The following is a 21,959-nucleotide window of genomic DNA, read 5'->3' as shown; positions in this document are numbered from 1 at the left end:
CCCAAACCAAAGATTTACTGTACTGAATGTAAAAGGTTGCAATCGTGTTTAAAATATACTGCATGCTATAAATTTTTATTTAAAGAGCTACAGAAAATTAACCCACCTAAGATTGAAAGCACAAAATAGTTACCAAAAGTGGAATCACTGTGCTGAATATGAAATTTGTTGAAGCATGAACTTTCATTTAGATGGAACATACTAGATGAAGTCCTTTAGTAATTTCTCTAGGTTAAACTATGCAGTTTCCATAAGTATAAAGATTTTATTTCAGTTAAAGGAAGTAAAATACAAAATAAGTTGTGATCATTATAAAGCAGAGACCATGAAAACTTCCATGTTATTTTCAGATGTCTAAAATCTTGTGAGCATCATTCTGCTCCTGATGGGTTTTTCTGTAAACTGGGAATTCATACATGGCAGTAGTACCTTGGCAGTTGCTCCAAATGCAACCTCAATTACCATATATTAAATTGTCAATTGTATTTTCTTCAATGTCACCATAAGAACAATTTTAAAGATTACTACCTTCAGTCAGCCTGATAAGAAATACGCATTCCAATATTGAATTTATCTCAGTTCTCTTCACATGAATTAATGGAAGACAGGTACCTAAGTCAGTAACCTTCATTGTTAACGAAGTTAAAATATTTCTTAAAGCTTTATTCTTTCGTAACATCTGGGCCACAAACAATGGAAGTCATAATGCAGAATTAAAATCTGTTATGGCGACATGATTCATTTGGTAATTAGTTGCCCAAGATGTAGAATCACAACACAAGCAAGTTGAACGTACGACGTGCTCTGTGCCAGAAGACGAATATAAACACTTCAGAATTCTGTGTCAGCCTACCGTCCCACCACGTGAGTGGATACGTCCTGTCCCTCCTGTTTGCTCACAGCTCTTTCAGCAAAGGCATCTCACAGCGCCGAGTCTAACCTTTACTCATCAGCACGTGCTTTTATAGGATGTGGCCCCTCAATGCAAACCAGCTCCCTATACACACACAACCACGGAACTAGGACTGCTAAGCGATTTAGGGTAATTCTGACTATATACAATCCTAAACACTGTGACCCAAGCACCAGATTCCACTGTGACATTTTTAGAGATTTAATTCCGTTCTGAGGATTCTGTCCTCATTTGAAGAATTGATATTTGGTAAGTAAAAAATCCAGTAAATGCTGAAATCTGCATCATTGAAGTTGTGTTGTCTTGATGGGGATAACACTATTGAAGTCCAAGAAAAAAGGTCCTTCTTGTTTAGGCAAAAAAGTACTAGGAATGATATTGTAGATCCCAGCAGGTATATTTTCTAATTCCAGGTAGCAAAACCCACACCTATATGCAAGGAAAACGAGAACTAAGTTTTACTTTCTGTGGCATTATCTTCTATACAAATTAGAAGCAATCAAAATGCCAACGTTACCTATAGTCACCACTAGATTTCCTCTGAAAGCCATGGGGACCAGGATCTCCCACCACGGAAACTGTTACAACCTCAAATCCAACACTGTATTGCCTGACAACAACAAAACCCAATTACTGTTATTAAGTGGTATCAAATACATAACCTAAAAATATATATTAAATCAAGCACATGCTTTCTAAAGCTTTAGGAGGAGGAAATCACTCTGAAATGCATACTATTTTTACTCTTAATTATACAAAATACCATTTATATTTGTAAACTGAAGCTATGGATATTAATACTAAACTTACTTTAGAAGAAACTTTTTACCATAGGCTTTCAAGAGAATACTATTAAATTTCAATGATAAAATATTGTCTTTGTATGCAGAAAAAGTGGAAGAGAAAGCCCTGAAATAAAACCTAAATTTACAAACGTAATAAGCATATGATAGACATGAAATTCCAAATCAGTAGAGACAGGAAGGATTATTTAGATGGTGATGAGATGACAAATTGAGAGGGAAAACACCTGTCAAATTATAGTCACACCAAATATACATTCTATGTAGATGTTAACAGTAAACCATAAAAGAACTAGAAAAACATGGTAAATATTTGATATTGGGGTGAGATTTCCTGCCCATAGCAAAATAAGCCAGAAGAGACAGGTTGGATTACTTTAAAATGAAAATTTTTCTCTATGCAAAAAAAAAAAAAAAAAAATTGGGAAAATACTTGCAAATATGTGATACACATCCTTATTCATGCTTACAATTACGAAAAACCTGACAATTCCAAGAGAAAAACTGGCAAAAGATGTGAATGGGCAAAGGAAAAAATACATTGTTTATCAATAAATTAAATACAAATAGCTTGAGTCTTTTAAATCATTTGTAAGGAGGAAAAAAAATTAAGTCTAGTTTTATTTAGAAATAAGTACTATTTTTATTGTGTTTTGAACCTTTTTAAGGTGAAAAACAGAACACCGTGGACACAGAATAGCCTAAGTAACCAGTAAATGAACACGCACACACAGGGGTCCGTGCAACCCTCTGAGCACCACAGACGTCCCTGAACGCTCTTTCCCATTACAGAGCCCGCCCCCACAAAGCTAACACGGAACACTTTCTTGCCTTTTATGTATATACATCAACTATACTTTTCTTTATAAGTAATGCTGTATCAATTTCATGCTCACCAGGGTTAACTGTAGTCACCACATGTAACATTACTGACTGTATTCTCTATTGTTGTACTTTTCATCCTTCTGACTTATATATAACTGGAAGTTTGTGCCCCTTCACCTAGTTCACCCAATCTCCAACCCCCTCCTTTCTTACTTTTACACAGTCTGATTACCTAAGTGTGCATCTTTAAATAATAGTTTCGTTTTGCCTGCTCCTGACTTCACTGAAGTGAACTCAAACAGCTGACATTCTGTTTTGTGTGGCTTCTGCTCGGCATTGTTTTTTAAGACTTCGCCATCATGTTGTGGGGAGCTGTGATTTATCTTCATTGTCATGCAAAACTCTAGGACTATTTTACAGTCTTCGGTGCCCCGATGAACACTTGGCTTGTTACAAATGGTTGGCTCTTGTCATGGTTTATTACCCATTTGGGACCGTTCCTCTTATGTCATGCCAATTCGAGTTTTTATTTTTTTACGAATGTGGCATATTTATAAATCTTTCTATGTGCTCTTTGTGTCTTGGTTAAGAAATTTTTTTTATCCTGTAGTCATTAAGATAGATTTGATGCGAGAAAGCTAACCTTTTTGGCACACGGATACTCAGATTATTTCAGCCCTTTAGTAAACAGACCATCCTTTCCCCACTCCTCTGCAATGCCATCTTTTTCATTAATCAAGTGTCTATTTATGCATAGGTTTGTTTCAGAACCCTACTGTGTCCCACTAAACTCATTTTTAAGAAGACATTAATTTAAGAAGGTTACTTAATCACAAACCTCGGTCCTCTTAGCTCAATGAGTAACGGCCCGGTCTTTTCTATATGGAACTGGTAGATGGGGTTATTTTTGTGAGTTTCCTGGAAATTTCCACATCCTCCAGCACTCTGACCACTCCACTTTCCATTAATCTAATAAAACAAAGTTTTTGTATTAATACAAACCTCTCGTTCTCCAATTCTACTTTACAGACTAGACAGGGAATGATGTTGCCAAGATGGCAATAAAGATTCCACCTACTTTGCTCCCCCTCATAAGGACAACTAATAGCTATTCAAGAACAGGGCACCACCGAAAGAATCCTAACATGGGGGTGAGGCTGCAGCACCCCCCTGTGCCACAGACACCAGGACAGACGCCTTAGAAGACGAAGAGAAATAGACCTAGGAGAAGCCCACCGTCTCCAGGCCAGCACAGCGCCATGTGGACTGGTCTGCCGGAGTCTCCGAGCCCTCCAGTGTCCCCCAGCACTGTGGATTGCTCTGCAGAAGCCCCTACTCTGATCTTGCACCATGAGGATGGCAGGGCAATCTGTGGCAGACGAGGGGGTGGAGCTTGCAAAAACCAGCACACGGACCTTGGCAGACGGAATTCGTACCTGCAGTGTCCAAGTAGTAATCTGCCCATCTCCAGAACCAAGTCCGGGGCACACTGTGACCAGGGAACTTGGCGGGGTGCAGATCTGCCTGATTTGGATGCTCAAATGAGTTTTGCCAGCCCTACAGCCTGGTTTGCCCATACCCATGCAAGGAGCTGAGTCACAGCTCCAACTGCTGTAGACAATGCCTTGCAACCCGATCTGATCGCAGGGCTGCTAACAACTACTGGATGCCGTGTGCACTCCACTGGCGCTTGAGCCAAGTGGTAGGCAGAACTGATAGTGGTGAAAGCAGAGCCAGCAGCCTGGTCTGGTTGTGGCACATGGTGTAGAGGTTGGCTTGTGTTAAGATGCCGGCAGAGTCTAGGCATCATCGCTGACTACAACCTTCAGGCTGTCTAACTAGGGAGTGTAATCAGAGCACAAGGGAAGCTGCCTAACCCAACACCCCTGCGCTCAGTGGCGCCTGAACGAAGCACAGCTTGTTTGCAAAGCAAAACTGGTGGCCTCTCTGGTCTAGGGAATTCAGTGCACCTTCTGGCCTGACTGGGTCTCCACATGATGAGCTGCACAATGCCTGGTCTTGTCCTTTTGCCCAGCCAAAGCAGGGAAATGAATTCAGTGCTGTTAAAATCTTCTGATTACAGGCATCCCAGGTAGTAAGTAAACCTGACCAGAGATCTAGGCAGCTCTGCAGCCGGTTCCACAGCCTCATCTGTGTAGGGACCAGGCCAGCAGTCCTACCCTGTCCTCAGAGTTCTAACAGATGCCTTGCCTAAAAACAGACCACCATGGTGGGCCCCAATCTGCCCAAGGACAATACCAGCAGACACACCCAGAAACCCAAACTAAGCTAATAGGTGGAAAACTGTCCCTGCCCAAGCAAAGCTGTAAAAGTCTGCTAGAAGAGCCTGATTACTCAAATGTGAAGATTCACAAACATAAAAACCAAGCATCACAAAATGGGAAAATATGACCTCACTAAAAAAAATAATGCACCAATAATCCTAAGAAAATGGAAATCTATGAACTGTCAAAGAATGGAGAATAATCTTTAAGAAGTTCAATGAACTATGAGAAAACAATGCAAGAACAAAATTTTGATAAGGAAATCGCAATCATTCAAAAAAAAAAGCACCCAAACAAATCCTAGAGTTGAAAAATACAGTAATTGTAGAAATCAATAGAGAGTTTCAAAGGCAGACTCAATAGTGCTGAAGGAAGAATGATCTAGAGCATAGGACACTGGAAACTACCCAGAGGAACAAAGAGAAAAAATGAGAAAGAGTGAAGAAAGCCATTAGGAATTATAGGACACAATGAAAAGAAACAATATTTGCATTACATAAATTCTAGAAAGAGAAGAGAAAGTATATTTAAAGCAAAACCTTCCCAAATCCTGGGGGGGCAGAGAGGAATATCAAGGTCCATGGGGTCCAAGGACTCCAAACAGATGAACCCAAACTAGGCTACACCAAACACCTTATTAATTAAACTGTCAAAAGTCAAAGACAGTTTTAAGAGCAGCAAATGAAAATAGAGAAGTTACATACAAGGACCTCTTATAAGATTACTGGCATATTTCTCAACACTTTTCAGGCTAGGACAGAACAGGATGACCTACTCCAAATACTAAAAGGAGGTAGCAATCAACCAAAAATTCTATACCTGGTGAAGCTATCCTTTAGAAATGGAGGGATAAAGGGTTTCCTAAACAAAAAAAAAGCTGAGGGACTTCATTACCCCTAGATCTGCCTTATAAGAAATGCTAGAGGGAGTTTCTTGAAGTGAGATAAAAAAAATGCTAATACCATAAAAAATAGTGTAAATCTCACTGGTAATGGTAAATATACAGTCACAGAGTCTGGAATATGGTAATAGTTGATGGATAATTCATTTACAACTGCAGTTTAAAAGGCAAAATCCAAATGTAGTAAAAATCTGTTATTAATTATGCAATATTAAAAAATCATATAAACTGTAACTGCAATAACCTAAAATCTGAAAGGGAGGAGAAGTATAAAACTTATGAATTCCACTGAGGTTATTAAGTCATTATTTTAAAATAGAGTATTCTAAGCTTAAGATACTTTATGTATGCCTCATGGTAATAGGAAAAATCCTGTAGTAATTACACAAAAGAACCCAATAAAGAAGTCAAAGCATACTTATTATATACCAAAAGACTTCAAAACACAAAGACAACAGGGTAAGAAACAAGGAAGAATGGATCTATAAAGCAACCAGAAATCAAGAAAATGGCAATAGTAAGTCTCTACCTATCAATAATTACTGTAAACATAAGCATTAAATTTTCCAATTAAAAGACACAGAATGGGGAGGCTGGGTGGCTCAGTCAGTTGAGCACCTGACTCTTGATTTTGGCTAGGGTCATGATCTGTTAGTGGGATCAAGTCCATCAGGCTCTGCACTGACAGTGTGGAACCTGCTTGGGATTCTCTCTCTCTCTTTCTGCTGCTCCCAAGCTCATGCATTCTTCCTCTCTCTCAAATAAACCTTAAAAAAATGCAGCAGCAAGGAAGATCCCAAATAACCTTACTCTCTGCCTAAGGAACTAGAGAAAGAATAAGCTGAGCCCAAAGTTAGCAGAAGCAAGGAAATAAAGATCAGAGCAGAAATAAATGAAACAGAGAACAGAAAAAAAAAATGAACAGAGTTGGTTCTTGAAAAGATAAAATGACAAACCCTTGACTAAGCAAGAAAAAAAAGGACCCAAATCAATAAAATTATAAATGAAAAAGGCTACATTACAACTGATAACAAAGAAATTCAAAGAGGACACCTATATGGTTACAAACTAGACAATCTAGAAGAAATGGAAAAATCTGAATAGACCAACTACTAGTAAGGAGATTAAATCTGTAAACTAAAGCCCAATGACCAGATGACTTCACTGGTGAATTTTACCAAACATGTAAAGAAGAATTAACATCAATCCTTCTCAAGCTCTTCCAAAAAAAATCAGAGAGAGAGAGAGCACTCCCAAACTCATTGCATGAGGCCAGCATTATCGGGATACTAGCAAGAGAAAAGGACACTACTGGAAAAGAAATCTACAGGCCAACAGATCCCTGATGAGTACAGATATAAACGTTTTTGTTTTTTTTGAGAGAGCACAAGTAGAGGAGGGGTAGAGAGAGAGGAAGAGAGAAAATCCAAAGCAGGCTCCATGCTGCCAGCACAGAGCCTGACAGGGGGCTCAGACTCATGAACTTGTGAGATCAGGACCTGAGCCAAGATTAATAGATCATGACTGACCACCCAGGAGCTCTCAGATAAAAACATTTTCAACAAAATTTTAGCAAATTGAATTTCACTGCACATTAAAAGGATCATTCACCACAATTAAGTGGGATTTATTCCTAGGGATACAAGGATGGTTCAGAATATGCTAATCAGTCAATATAGTATGTCATAATAGCACAAAAGAATCTTCTAATCATCTCAACAGGTGCAGAAAAAGCATTTGATAAAATTCAACATCCATTCATGATATAAACTCTTCCCTAAGAAATGAGCCATAGATGGAACATATCTCAACATAATAAAAGCCATATGTGACAAGCTCACAATTAACACCATACTCAATGGTGGAAAACTGAAAGCTTCTCCGCTAAGATCAGGAACGAGAAAAGGATGTCCACTCCTACCACTCCCATTCAATATAATTCTGGAAGTCCTAGCTAGAGCAATTGAGCAAGAAAAAGAAAGTATTAGAATTGGAAAGAAAGAGGTTAAATTGCCTCTATTTGCAGATGACATTTTATATATAGAAAACCCTAAAGATTCAACCAAAAACCTACTAGATCCAATCAACAAATTCAGTAAAGCTGCAGGATACAAAATTAACATAACAGAATTATCAGTAGCATTTCTGTTACTGAATTTTCTGAAAAAGAAACTAATCCCATTTACAGTAACATCAAAAACAATACAATCCTTAGGAATAAATTTAAGGAGGAAAGAGCTCTAATCTGAAAACTTACATTCTATCTAATAAAAGAAATTAGAGATGACACAATAAATGGAAAGATATCCTATGTTCATGAACTGAAAGAATATTGTTAAAATGTCAATACCACCAAAAGCCATCTAAAAATTCAGTGCAATCCCTATCAGGCCTCTTAATTAGATTTAAAAAAAATTTTTTTTAATGTTTTTATTTATTTTTGATACAGAGAGAGACAGAGCACAGAGGGGGAGGGGCAGAGAGAGAAGGAGACACAGAACTGGAAGCAGGCTCCAGGCTCTGAGCTAGCTGCCAGCACAGAGCCCGACGCAGGGCTCGAACCCACGAACATGAGATCTGACCTGAGCCGAAGTCGGAGACTTAACCGACTGAGCCACCCAGGTGCTCCTAGATATTTTTTTTAAATACAAGAAACACTCCTAAAATTTACATGAAACCACAAAAGACCCTGAGTAGCCAAAGAAATCCCAAAACAAAGCAGGAGATATCAAACTTCCTGATTTCAAGCTATACCATAATGCTATAGTTATCAAAATAATCCCAAACATATTTGGTCAATTAGTATTTGACCAAGAAGTCAAGAATTCTTCAATTCTTCCCTTACACATCTAGCATACCCTACAAAACCAGTCTCAAATTCTACTTGAAAGGTTCATCTCCATGATGAACCCTTCCCTAATGACCAGTTTGCAAAATCATTCTTTGAACTTTAGTTCTTCCCACAGAATCACTAAATGTTGTTCATGAAGATCTTGTATTCCGACCCAAACTGCAGGCCACTTACATTTCCCTTGTGTTACTATCAAGTCCAGAATGTTTAATTGTTAAATGTTTAAATGCTAAATAGTGAGAAAAGGAGAAAAAGGCAAGGGAATTCTAAGATTTTTCTGAGATTATGACCCAGAGAAAGAATTCTCTTACCTGTTTTGATAAAGTGTATGGTGATGGAATCTTTGAAAAAGTAAAGCTGCAGGCTGAATATACCTATATTTAAAAAAAAAATTGATTGAAAAAATAAATTTAAAAAAATTTGTACCGATAAAGTATATACTTATAAAAATACCAAAGTGATAAGAATATATTGGAAGACTGAAAAATTAGTTGGCATACATAAAAGTCACATACACAGCCTAGTTAGCAAGTCAGGTTTAATGAACTGGGGACTGAGCAGCTGGGGTTCTTGTCCTGGCTTTCTGTGTGTGTAACTCAGGGCAATTTCCCTGGGCCTTGGTTTGTGCATCTGAAGAATAAAGGGGTGGAGGCAGCTCCCCAGTGTCCCTTTCATCACTAAAAATCCATGCAAACTGAGCTCCCTTACTGATGTATCAGGAAAAAGCCTCTGCAGAGCAAAGGTACAACCACCTTTCCAGCTCCTGGAGAACAGGATGTTTATAAGCAATTGACTCCCTTTCACTAAAGTTCAAAGTCGTGTTTTTTAAGTCAATGAAAGTATTACAGAGGCTAAAGAAGTTCTTAACTGCTTGCTCTGAAACAGAATTTATTAATCCAACATACACATTACCTCAGGACTAAACTATTATTCTGCAAACTAAAATGGTCATTCAAAATAAAAACATTACTTTTCAAAAGCATTACTTTCTGCAGGAAGCACCATAATTTAATACTGAACTGATACACAGATAAACACACACATTTATGGAGGACAATTTCCAGATATAACGTTTTTCTAGAGCTAATCCCACTTATGAAGCCGAGCATATCATGTACGTTTTATTATCGTGTTCTGTCATTGTATGTTGGTTTACTCACCCGGACAGTGTAATGGATTGTATTCTGTTTTTCATACTGAGAAACCACTAATGTAAAGGTATGGGTCCCAGGCGTGGTCAGCTTTATCTTAGTCAAATAATGAGGGCTGTTAATTCGAATGCCATCAATGTATGGAGGTGGGTCACCTACAAATAAGTAGGTTTACAGAAAAGGACACTTTAGTTTCTGTAGTTTTTAAATTTAAGTTTTATAATTCATGATAGGAAAAAAATTAAATGGATGGACATCCCCCCTTAATTGATTCTATCTTTAAAATATGGTACTAAAGAGTTTAAATTTCAATTTAAAACTTTATAATTAAACAGTTTAAAACTTTAAATAATTTCTAGTAAGTAAAAGGAATCTTTTGGAATACATTCAGTGAGGTATAAAATAATCCCTAGTAAACCCTATGTTGCATTTTTCTCTAATAAGGGATTTTAAAGTCAAGATTGGCTTTTTTTTTCCTTTGAGGAAATGTTTTAAGATCTAAAGAAGTATATAAAAATATACTTCCCACCAAGAGATGTATTTCCTGCAATTCGTAACTGATTTAACATTTTTTGTCATACTAGATTCTTTGTAAAACAAAGTCCCTTTTAGACACCACCCTTAGTCCTGTTCTGTTCCACTCTGATAGATGAGTGGTCTTTTCAGACATGAACACCACACATCCCTAAAAATGAATGAATGAATGTTATTTCTGTGGGAATATACCTAAAAAAAGGAGAGCATATGTCTTATTTTAAAGCTTTCATTTTCACTCAACATGTTTTAAAGATGCATGCTGTTCTATATAGATATGGTTTATTCCTTTTAAAACTGCCTATATGATATTCCATTATATGAATATGACTTATTTACACCCCATCTATTCAATCTGACAGATTATTTCCAAATTTTGCTATTACAATGTTACCTGAAATATTCTGATATCTCATCAATCAAGGCCAATACAGTAAAATTTCATGCATGTCACTTACTACATGTCATTTAAAATCAATGCTGTTTCATTTAGCTTATTTAGGAACACTGGATATTTATAATGTAATTTACTGAAATAACTAAACATTTTACTATCTATCTGAAACAGGCCAAGCCTCTAATGCTTACGTGGTGAAGAGAAAAAGAAAGGGCATGTGATCTTGGACAAGGTTTTTATCCTTTCTATGTCTCAGTTTACTCTTTTGCCAAATGAGGAACAATGTATTTTTCCTTTTCCAATGTAAATTTTCTTCCGAATGTTGTGATAAAAATAAAATTATAAACCAGAAAGTACTCTTTTGAAAAGGCAGTATCATTATACGTAAGAGGGAGCATCATTTAAAAAAAAAGAATCCAAACAAAGAGTAACAAAAATATTTTTTGAAATTCAAAAGCCATATCAACATCTTAATGCTAAGAACATCTAGTCACAGTATTTGGTTTTTTGGTTGTATAGTGGCCAACATGTGAAAAATAGAAAATCTAACTAGTTTAACTTTAATCCTGGGGCATACTATATGTCTTACCCATTCCAGAATATGTAGGGATACTGACTGACAGGAATCCGTGCCTGCCTCAGGACCCTCACAGTGTAATGGGGACGAGTACCATTTTCCTTTGATTAAAGATTTAACAAAACCACTTTCAATCTCATCTTCCCCTGTAATGCCCATTTCTTTGCACATCCTTTTTGAAAGAACTGTCAACAATTGCTTCCTTACCTCCCAGTCTCTCTTCAGTTCACTACGAATTGGGCTTCTAAGTCCAGCTATCCACCAACTGCCAAGATACTACATCCAATTGTTTCTTCTCTAACTAAACTTACTGACCTCTAAAATAGCAAAAGATGCAGTTGCTCACTCATTCCCTCATGAAATATTTATCTTCCCTTGGGTCATGTGAAACTTTATTCTATTTCATCAGGTACTTTGTTCTAATTTTTTGCAGTAACATTCCTCTGTTCAACCTTAAGATGTCTGAATCCAAGGGTCAGGTCCTGAGTGTTCATCTCTGTCCCAACAACTCTCTCCCTTGGTAGTGTATACAGGCCTATCTTCAAATATCATCTGCATAGCCCTGATTGCTTTATTCTGTATCTATCATCCTAACTCTATCCCAGAACTCTTCCCCAAAATCCAACTGCTAAAAGATATCTTGAATGTAACAAAACCACAAAATTTACTTTTGATTTTACTCCACAACGTAACTGGTCCCTCCCCACCCTCACCAGCTCTTACCCATTTCAGTAAATGTTACAGCAGCTTTTTATGAATTAAGCCAAAAAGAGAGGAATCGATTTTGATTCCTCTTTGCCTCCTACATCAACTCAAGTCCTGATAATCCTATTGAAACCCAAATCTGTCCACTCCTCTTCATCTTCATCTTCACTCTACTCCTACCATACTAGGTTCAAGCCACCCTTATTTCTCATATAAAATCAGGTAATTTGTTTCTCTGCTTCCATTTTTTGCCCCTCCAATATATTCTACAAAGAATGTTCTTTAAAAATTTTTATATCAAGTCATCCTCCTGATCAAGGCCCTCCAAAAATCTCCTATCACACTGAGAACAGAATCCAAACCTTGCTGTGGCTTACAGAACATCATGTAACTTGAACCTGCATACCTTTCTGACTTCTTGATATCACACCATCCTTGGCCTAACTGGCCTTTTTTCTGTTTCTAAAAAACAATCTTTTTCTCATTTAAGCATCCTTGCACTTGTTCTTCCCTCTGCCTGTAATGCTTTTCCCTCTCTTTCTTTACATGACTGATTCCTTTTTGTCATTTAGGGTTCCTCTTATCTTTTCTCAAAGAGGCCCTTCATGGCCACCTAACCAAAGCAACCAGCCAGTCACTGACACATGACCCTATTTATTTCTTTACACACATATCACTACCTGGCATTTTTCTCCAAAAGAACTGTTTCTCCAAAAAGAACATAAACTAACAGCTCCTATCATTTAATATGTGATAAACTTTTTTTTTAAATGTGAAAGACAAACGGTTTCCATACAGTATGTTAAATGCCTCAGGAGTCCTGCAGAGGGAAAGATTCACTTTGCCTGGCAGAAAGGTTATCAGAGATGTAACGTATAAGCTGGAGCTTAGCCATGTCTACTACACAACCTAGGGTAAAAGGAATAAATGGGTAGAGGCCAAGGAGAGAGACACTTAAGAGAAGAAACTGTATGAAAAGAGAGGAAACAGCATGGTCTGTTCAAGAGTAGCCAGTACCTCACTGAGGGTACCGTGTGTACAGCTGCGGCAGGAGATAAAAGGTGACAGGAAGATTAAGGTCAGAAATCAAAAGGCTTATAAACGATGCTAAAGGGCTTAGATTTTATCTAGGAGTCCATGGAAAACCATAGAATTTTTGATCAGAGAAAATGATTTAAGTTTTAAAAATAAAACTCCAACAACAATATACAAGAATATAGGAATCCCAAATTCCTGAGGTCTCTAAATTAAAAACAAAACACAGAAGTGTAAATACCACCTCACTGTTTGAATGGTTATTATTAGTCTATCAGCATTATTATTTCTGCATCTTTTCTACATAAAGCTTGTCACTTTAAAATTAATCAGGTAAATAGAATTTTCTTTGTTTGAATGTACGTCTACTCAACATACCTGGGTAATAAACTTTTTTCCCATCAGTCTTGTATACAACCATTGTGATAAATTCTCGATTATTTGCAAAATCATCCTGAAAGTACAAAGAATCCAATGTAGTTAGGAAAATGGGCTCACAGTCCTCTTAAGCGGGAATAAAATTCAAATTTTAAGAGCATTTCAGCTACTTAGTGCTATACAAAAAGCTTTTCTGAATTGAATTTCAATGATGACCACACTGTATAAAGTAATCACATTAAATAAGACTCTCAGGCTATTAAGATTATGGTAGTTACCCTTTACAGAATCAGGCCTCATGATTTAACACTTCCAAACCCCCTTCAGAGTATTTTAATGTTAATACTCTTAAGACCAAAAGCATATATAATCAACCTCAAAACCCTCACTGAAAAGCATAAACTCCCATTTTTCTTCAAAGATGATTTCTGAACAAGATGTTAAGTATATAAATATCTTTAAAGGAAAATATTTATCTAGTACAATGCTATTTTCAAGCTGCTTATATGAATGAAACAGGCTGGTGACCAAAGTACACATGCTGTTCACATTGATCTAATTACACTTCTAAAAAGTTTCTGTACGGGATATATAAGGGATCAGTACCTTGTCTGTTATGTGTCTACTGAGCAAAACCCAAACTGCAGCGCCCCCTTGTGGACACTGCACCTCCAGTTTGTACTGGGGGTTGTTGGCCAGGCTGTAGGCATCTTTCACGGGTCCTTGCTTAGCATCCCAAGTACTAAAAGACAGTCAACAAAGAAAGTAGTAATTAAATTTCTCATTGAGCTAAAGTACAACACTATTTTTAAATGCTTTGTGTCTCTAATACAACTAAGTTATTAGGATTTTGTTTTATTGTTTAACAATTTTTTGTCATAACCAACAAATACATACACAAAGTAACTATTACATGGCAGTCATCTGTGGGCATGACAAAAAGAATTTATATAATATATATAAATTAATCCTTCATAAATGAATCCTTATACGTGAAAAAAGTAGAGACTACCATAAAGCATATTCTGAAACGTGCAAAAAAGTTACCTGTGAATACACGTTGATTCTTTAAAAAGACCTGGATTCCAACTCAAATAAATCACATCATAATACTGGCAGAGATCATCCCATGAAATCCAAAATATTCCTGAAAATCAGATGTCTGTTAATTTATAAAATATCTTAATAATAAATGACTTCAGTTACATACCTTTCATATTATGAAAACATGTTATTTAAAGGTCAAATGGTATTAATATTAAAAAGATATTTACCATTGTCTATCTTCTGAGCTGTTCGAGGATCAAAGTTTAAATATTTTTGTAACTCTGGGGTCCAGTTTTTTACATCATTTTCACTGTATCTTCCTTTCCAACGTAAATGACTCCAAGGATTTTTCAGTTGGATGAATCGCAGCCCCTATTAAAAAAAAAGTGAAAGATAAAGTTGAAAAAGAGTTTTACCCTATTTTTATTAGTTATATCATGCATTTTCTGAGAATGCATTTTGAAAACTTTTCCTTCCAAATCCACTTGAAATATTCTTTAATCAACACTTTCACTAGGTCACACATCTGGTAAAAACAAAACAAAACAAAAACAACCGTGAGTGGCTACCTACTCCTGAGGGCTTTGCTGTCCATGTGGTAGTCACTAACCATAGGTGGGAATTAAAATTTTTTTAAATGTACAAATCAGCTCCTTAGTCACACAAGCTACATTTCTACTGTTCAAGGACCATGTGTAGCTAGCAGTTAATGCACAGCCCAGATACTCAACATTTCCATCACAATAGGACGTTCTTTTGGATGGTGCTGCCTTAGAGCATCAAGAATTTCCCAGCCTTTCAAAGCCTACTCTGTTCTGGCCCCATTTTATTTTCCAGTAATCATACGCCGTGTATCTTTGGCTCTTTCCTCTCAAAATTCCCACAAATAATCCTTATTCAGTTTTACCTCCAAAGGGATTTACCCATGCTGTATCTTTTTCCCAGAAGGCCCTCTCTGATCCCTTGTGACCAACCTCCCTTCAGATCCTGTCAAGTCCTTAGCTTTTTCCTCCACTACGGTCTCTCAGTGAAGAGGAAAAGAACACGGACTTTGGATCAGAATGAAATGGGACCAGACGCCAGCTCTATTAGTTTTATGGGCCTTGGGCGGGAGGTCACTTACTCTTTGAGGATTTGTCTACTCACACATAAAACAAAGATTACAATGTCTCCTAGAATGCTGTTGTGAGGATTAAATGAAGTAACATATGGAAAATATTTAGCAATTAGTAATTTTCTTCTTTTAAATACTACCTCTTCTTTAAACAATATAGTGCTAACATTCCATATTAGTTTAAAACAAATAAATTCCCATTGTATCTGGTTTCCTACTTGAGCAAATGTACCAGCCTTGACTCCCCAATGAGACTTTCAAAAGTCTCCACTGAGTTTATAAAACAGAGTGTTAAGGTTATGGTAAGTGCTTAACAAATACCGGGTGTTTCTACAGAACTGATTACATGGACTCAGAAAATCAAAAGAGCCTGTAAATCTAGAGAAGTATTTGTCTTATTTCAGTAGTCAAATTATAGAATAGTATTAATTTCCTAATGAAGTCATACTGTTTGGGGGAGGTTTTTGATAAAGACATTTCTCTATTTTTAATGTGGCAAATCATGCCCTGGTATAGATATGATTTCTGGAAATAAGACTCATTCCTCTCAGGAATCTTCAAATTCCATTCCTTTTCTCAATTTCTTCTTACCACTCGTCCACTCTTGCCCCTGCCATACAGATATTTAACTCTAATTTATTACTGTTTTTTCATTAAACCTAGCTCTCCATAAGCAGAAAATGTGCCTTATTTCAGAACTCTATCACTTTCTTAAGTTTATTTTTTTGAGGCGGGGGAGAAACAGAGCGAGCAGGCACCCGCGTGTGTGCCTGTGTGCGTACCGGTGGGGGGAAGGGCAGAGCCAGGAAGAGAAAGAATCCCAAGCAGGCTCTGCACTGGTAGTACAGAGCCAGACATAGGGCTCAGTCCTACAAACCATGAAATCATGACCCAAGCCATAAGTCAAGAGTCAGATGCTCAACCACCTAAGCCACCCAAGTGCCCCAGAACTCTTAACACATCTTAAAAAAGGAATATAAAGGAGAGGAAATTGCTGCTAAGCTTTTCTGGGGCAGGTCCGAGGAATCACCGACATTCAAGGACACTAAGATAAAGCTGTAGATTTTGTTTGGATAGAGAGCCTACAAGTCAGAGGTCCTGAATAGGGGAAGAAATGTTAGACTAAAAAAGGATCTGGTTTATGATGAAACCTCCCATTTTCAAAGTTATTTCCAGGTGGCAGCAAACTAAGACTCGGATGGATTCAGAAATCCCTTCATGAGATTTGCTGCACTTAGAGACAGCAGCCTGAAACTGAGATGTGTTTTCATAGCAGACTGTGGAACATCACCTTAAGGAGGAGACAAAAACAAAAACAAAAACAAAAAAACCCCAAAGGACTGCTGAGACTAAAGTGAAAATCTTAGAAAATTCAAACAAAAGAGACAAAAAGGATAACATTTTCACAGAAGTGTTAATAAAATCTTATTTAGTGAAGAAACTCACAAATGATAGTAGCTTTAGTTTAAAATTAGGTCTATCTGACCAATAGACATCCTAGAAATCAATGCATCAGTGAGAGAAATATTTTTGGAAATTTTATTCTTTTTAAGTTTATTTTGAGAGAAAGAGAGAGGGAGGGAGGAAGAACGGGCATGAGTGGAGTAGGGGCAGAGACAGAGGGAGAGAGAATTCCAAGCAGGCTGTATGCTGACAGATTCACGAACCGTGAGATCGTGATTTGAGCTGAGACTGTGAGTTGGATGTTTAACTGACTGAACCACCCAGGAGCCCCTGGAAATATTTTCAAATACAAGTCAGAACTAAGGAACAATCTCAAAATATAGACAGCAAAAATAACACGAAAATGATGAACCCAGGAAATTCATCAAATATATAACCAGAGATACTAGAGAAAACCCCTATAAATTTTAACACATGAAGAAGCTTTTAGATAACACTAAGGCTACACTGACTACAGTGTAGTAGATCAACGCTGACTACAAAGAGTTCATGTAAGCAAAACGAGAGCAGGATCAATCCACAAGGTGAAGGGTGCCTGGGTGGCTCAGTCGGTTAAGCATCTGACTTCCGCTTAGGTTGTGATCTCATGGTTTGTGAGTTTGAGCCCCGCATCGGGCTCTGTGCTGACAGCTCAGTCTGGAGCCTGCTTCAGATTTTGTCTCCCTCTCTCTCTGCCCCTCCCCACTCATGCTTTGTTTCTGTCTCAAAAATAAACAAACATTAAAAAAAAAATCCACAATGTGAGATGTCTGCTCAAGCTGGTTAATACTGCTTTTGATTAGGGATTTACACAGAATTAAGATACTAGCAAAAAAGCACACCTGACAACAGAGTGAAGAAACCTGTCTTGAGGCCACAGTTTACTCCATTTACACATGCTCTAAAAGACTTAATCTCTACAGAATAACTGCCATGTGGAATGGATACTAGGTGAATAACGTTTCTTACTTTTTAAAAAGACTATTATCTGAAATTCTTTACTGGCATTCAGCAAATTTTTAAATGTTTTGTTTTCAGGTCAAACCACAGATGCCTAGTTCTCTCATAAACATGTTACTTGTCTAGTTTCCTCTGAACAATCAGAACCAACAGCCTTGTAAATGATCCAATCTTCACAAAATTTCCTCAAATTCAAGCTTAAACTTCCATATTGACTTTCATTATCTAAATTTAATTATCTTGCCATCCTCACTATTGATCACCTATCAGGATGTTTTAACAATAAAATAACAGGGGTGCCTGAGTGGCTCAGTCAGTTGAGCGACTGACTTGGGCTCAGGTCATGATCTCATGGTTCGTGAGTTCAAGCCCCACATCCTGGGCTCTGGGTTGAGTGCACAGAGCCTGCTTGGGATTTTCTCTCTGTCCCTCCCCTGCTCATGTCTCTCTCTCTCAAGAATAAATAAACATTAAAAAAAAAAACAATAAAATAACATGCACGAAGTACTATATAACAGCACCTGTTATTCGTAGTATTTTGACTGATGTTTGTGGAGAATCACATTTCTAAAACACAAACCTCTCAATTTATTCAATTTCACATACTTTTTTACTTTTTGGCTTTAAGTAATCAATTTTCATGCTACTTTTAAAGGAATACACAATTCTATACGGTATGGTTCAGGATACAATAGTGGCTGATTTAGAAAGCCTTTAGACTATAAATTGAAAAACAATGTTGCAGAAGGTCCCTATTGCCTTCATAATTCATATAATCCCCTGTGTCATCTAAGAAAATCAATCTAATTAATACATAGTGGAACACTGTCATTGCTGATTAATAACTATTTCCTTCTGTAAGTTTAAGCAGGGGAAAGTGGAACACACAGCTAGTTAAACTTTCCAGTGACTGCATAGCTCAGGTCCTATACAACAGGGAAAATGAATCCTCCTGTAATAATCTCTGTATTTTCTAACCCATGGAACAGATCTAGTTTTCAGTTAAAAATAACTAATCAATAACCTGAGAAGTAATGAAGTCAACTATTCCAACACCTGAGCACAGGGCAAGGGTCTGAAATACGTGAGGGCTGCTAGGAAGAGAAACATTTGCAAAACCAATGGAATGTTTCTTATTCACAGATATTCTCTTATTTTCTGTGCTTTCACAAATATTTACTGAATGTCTACCATGCTCGACAGCCTAATGATATGACTGACCCCACCCCCGCATACAGCCCGGAATCTTGAGGGCTGTGTATGTGCCACAACCCTTTACTTTTATGAACAGTACAAAGAGGCATACAGCATTTGTTTTGTCATCAATATCTGTTCTTGTCATCACATTTCCCATCTTCTGATTTCATAATTTCCAAGGGTGAGGTCAAATTATTTAGTGTAATATAGGCAGAATGACTTTTAAAACTTCATCTAAACTTTGACTTGTCAGTTTTCAAAAGTCTATTATACTATTTGGGATCCTTGCAATATCTTACTATCAATTAAGAGAAAGGAAGAAAAAATGTAGAGCAAAACCTTGAACTCTCTAATATCCAAAACAGCATACGCGTGTGTGGGAACCAGACCCCACTTCTCTCCTTCAGCTTCCGTCATCATCCCAGTAGATGCGGTGATGAGGACGTCCCCTTTGTGAAATCTGGAATGATCACAACAGACAAGTAATTAAAGAGAACAGTTCTGTAACCTCTGATCACACTATCTTTCCTTTAGTCTAAAGGTTTACATGAAAATTTCCACAAATTTGAAATCTTTTCTAAAATGAGCTATTCCTGCCACCCTTCATAGAATGAGAAGTACACTTCTTTTTCACAATGTATCAGATAAATGATCATACTGCCCCATTCTCCCCCAGTTTTAGTCAATTATCAGGTAGAAACTTATTAGTGAAGGAAAGTAAATGCTAAATTTTCAAATGATTTACAAATAGTTAAGGTGTGAAATACATTTTGTTAGATCTTTGAAGTTTTCTAGTTTCACTGATGAATGTGTATTATTGGACAGACAATTTTCCAGTTCCGACATGTGGATTATTCTTTTAAGGCTTAAGCTATCTTCCTCTTTATGTATTCTCAGACTTCTCTTCCTCCACCTTTCCTCAACTGTAGGTACTTAGGAAGTACAAAATAAATTGTCCAAATTGACATATTCCAGATTCAAATGTTTTGGGATTATTTATAATCCAGATTAACTGTAACCGTCACTGAGGACAACTGAAGGCTGCCTGACACAAGTACATAGAGTGAACTCTATTTTAGAAACACAACTTCCCAGAGAACCTAGCTGGCTGTTGGTGGAACATGCGACTCTTGATCTCAGGGTTTTTGAGTTCGAGCCCCATGTTGGGTGTCAAGATTACGTAAACAAATAAACCAAAAACAAAATAAATAAAATCACAATTTCTCTAAACAATATTGCTTCCTCTGCAATATCTCTTCTATAAATAAGGCAGTAAGTTTTAAAATAGCCTCTTTTACTACCAAAAAAAAAAAAAAAAAGAAAACAAAAAGAGAGAGGGAGAAAAGGTTTACCTTTGATAAAGCATTCTGAAAGAATTATCCTTGCTGAAAGTTTGGCTATCTGAATGCATAGCTATCCTTTCTGGTATCCACCCAGTCAGTGCATGAAGATCAATATTCTGTAACATAAACACATTTTCAGGACTGTCTGTACTGTTATCAAACTCTTAAATAAATCCCGAGGGTAGCTATTAAATCCCATTAATTTGGTATAATGATGTTGACAGAATAGAGGGTAGTAAGCTGTTTTCTACCACAATAAATTTCTTATTTAACTCAAATCCCTACCTGGATTTAAGCACAAGTTTACTATTCCTTATAATATCTGTTGCTTTCCCTGAATGCAAGAATTCTTTTACTGGTAAATATGAAAAATCAAAACATGTAACAGGAAAAAGCTGCTTTAATAATGAGGGTGATTGTCACTCACCACTTAGGGAGTTCTTATGAAGTCACTTTTCTAATGTTTTACATATATTCTCATTCTCTAGGCTGCACTGGCTAAATTAGAAAGCACTGAATTAGAAAGCTAAACAAAATTTTGGAAGGACAGAGCAATTGAGCATGTAGGCTGAAAAAAAATTTTAACATCCAACTGCACTTACCTATCACCTATACATTCTCTGCCCATCATTACAAGAACCAGAGAGTGAAGGAGGCCTGTACCAGACAGGGACACTGCCCAGCTACGAACAGTGGATGACTTGCATACATCATTTCATTTAGTCTTTACAACTCTGAGAGGTGGGTATTATCCTCATATTACAGACAACCAAAGGGGCTTAGAATGCTTACATACTGTCTGTAAGGCTACAGGCTAGTTAGTGCCATAATTCAAAGTTATACCAATATGACTAATCTAAGCCCAGTTTACCTCACACAACTAAAGGGCACTGGCACACATCTTCTTTTACAGGCTGAGTAGTGTTAGGGTTGGGAAAAATTAAAAAATAAAAAACTTGAACGTGAATTTACAAATAAAAAAATATATATGTAAGGATGACAATATGACACATCCTTTGATCCGGAGAGACTTCTTTGGAAAGGTACACTGTATCTAACTGGTCTTGTATCCCAACATGACAGGACACATACATTTTGGGCTTCCCTGAATACTGAATCTTTACAATGCTCTATCCTTGTAAAAGAAAATAAGTACTTCCCTAATAAGGTAATTGGATCAACATTTTTCAGGGTTGATCTTGTTTTAATTTCCTTTAAACAAATAAATCCTCTATAATCTCTCAAAATATTCATACTGGGTAGCATAAGTCTGTATCTGGATCATCCTGCTACTTACTGAATTGGATCCTGGGAAATCATATCCTCCCATGACCTTCATATATGCTTTTTCTATGAGAGAAACCCATAATTCACTTTTGTTGTTAGAGTAAGAACAGAGCAACTCTCCCTTATGATCAACGGGTAACTGATCATCAATTATCACCTGGAGAAAGAGAACATTAATTTCCTTAAATCTCTATCAAGGAAAAAAATATCTTT

General features: G+C 37.0%; 1 protein-coding gene across 2 annotated transcripts in view; it reads right to left on the bottom strand.

Moving 5' to 3' along the window:
* Window positions 1-242: 242 nt before the first annotated feature.
* CAPN7 (calpain 7) overlaps window positions 243-21,959 on the bottom strand; it is a 41,618-nt gene continuing 19,901 nt past the window's right edge. For both annotated transcript variants that reach the window (XM_029940311.1, XM_029940312.1), the window contains 12 exons: window positions 21,757-21,903; window positions 20,469-20,575; window positions 19,456-19,576; window positions 14,630-14,774; window positions 14,403-14,502; window positions 13,962-14,097; window positions 13,356-13,431; window positions 9,739-9,884; window positions 8,890-8,952; window positions 3,380-3,510; window positions 1,431-1,523; window positions 243-1,342 (listed from right to left, as the gene is read on the bottom strand). In XM_029940311.1, the coding sequence (XP_029796171.1) occupies window positions 1,198-1,342; window positions 1,431-1,523; window positions 3,380-3,510; window positions 8,890-8,952; window positions 9,739-9,884; window positions 13,356-13,431; window positions 13,962-14,097; window positions 14,403-14,502; window positions 14,630-14,774; window positions 19,456-19,576; window positions 20,469-20,575; window positions 21,757-21,903 (1,410 nt within the window). In that variant the 3' untranslated portion in view covers window positions 243-1,197. The remainder of the gene's footprint in view (window positions 1,343-1,430; window positions 1,524-3,379; window positions 3,511-8,889; window positions 8,953-9,738; window positions 9,885-13,355; window positions 13,432-13,961; window positions 14,098-14,402; window positions 14,503-14,629; window positions 14,775-19,455; window positions 19,577-20,468; window positions 20,576-21,756; window positions 21,904-21,959) is intronic.

This window comes from Suricata suricatta, chromosome 5 (genome assembly GCF_006229205.1).
Source record: "Suricata suricatta isolate VVHF042 chromosome 5, meerkat_22Aug2017_6uvM2_HiC, whole genome shotgun sequence".
In the NCBI taxonomy this organism is placed as follows: domain Eukaryota; kingdom Metazoa; phylum Chordata; class Mammalia; order Carnivora; family Herpestidae; genus Suricata; species Suricata suricatta.
This window is presented reverse-complemented; position numbering and strand designations above follow the sequence as displayed.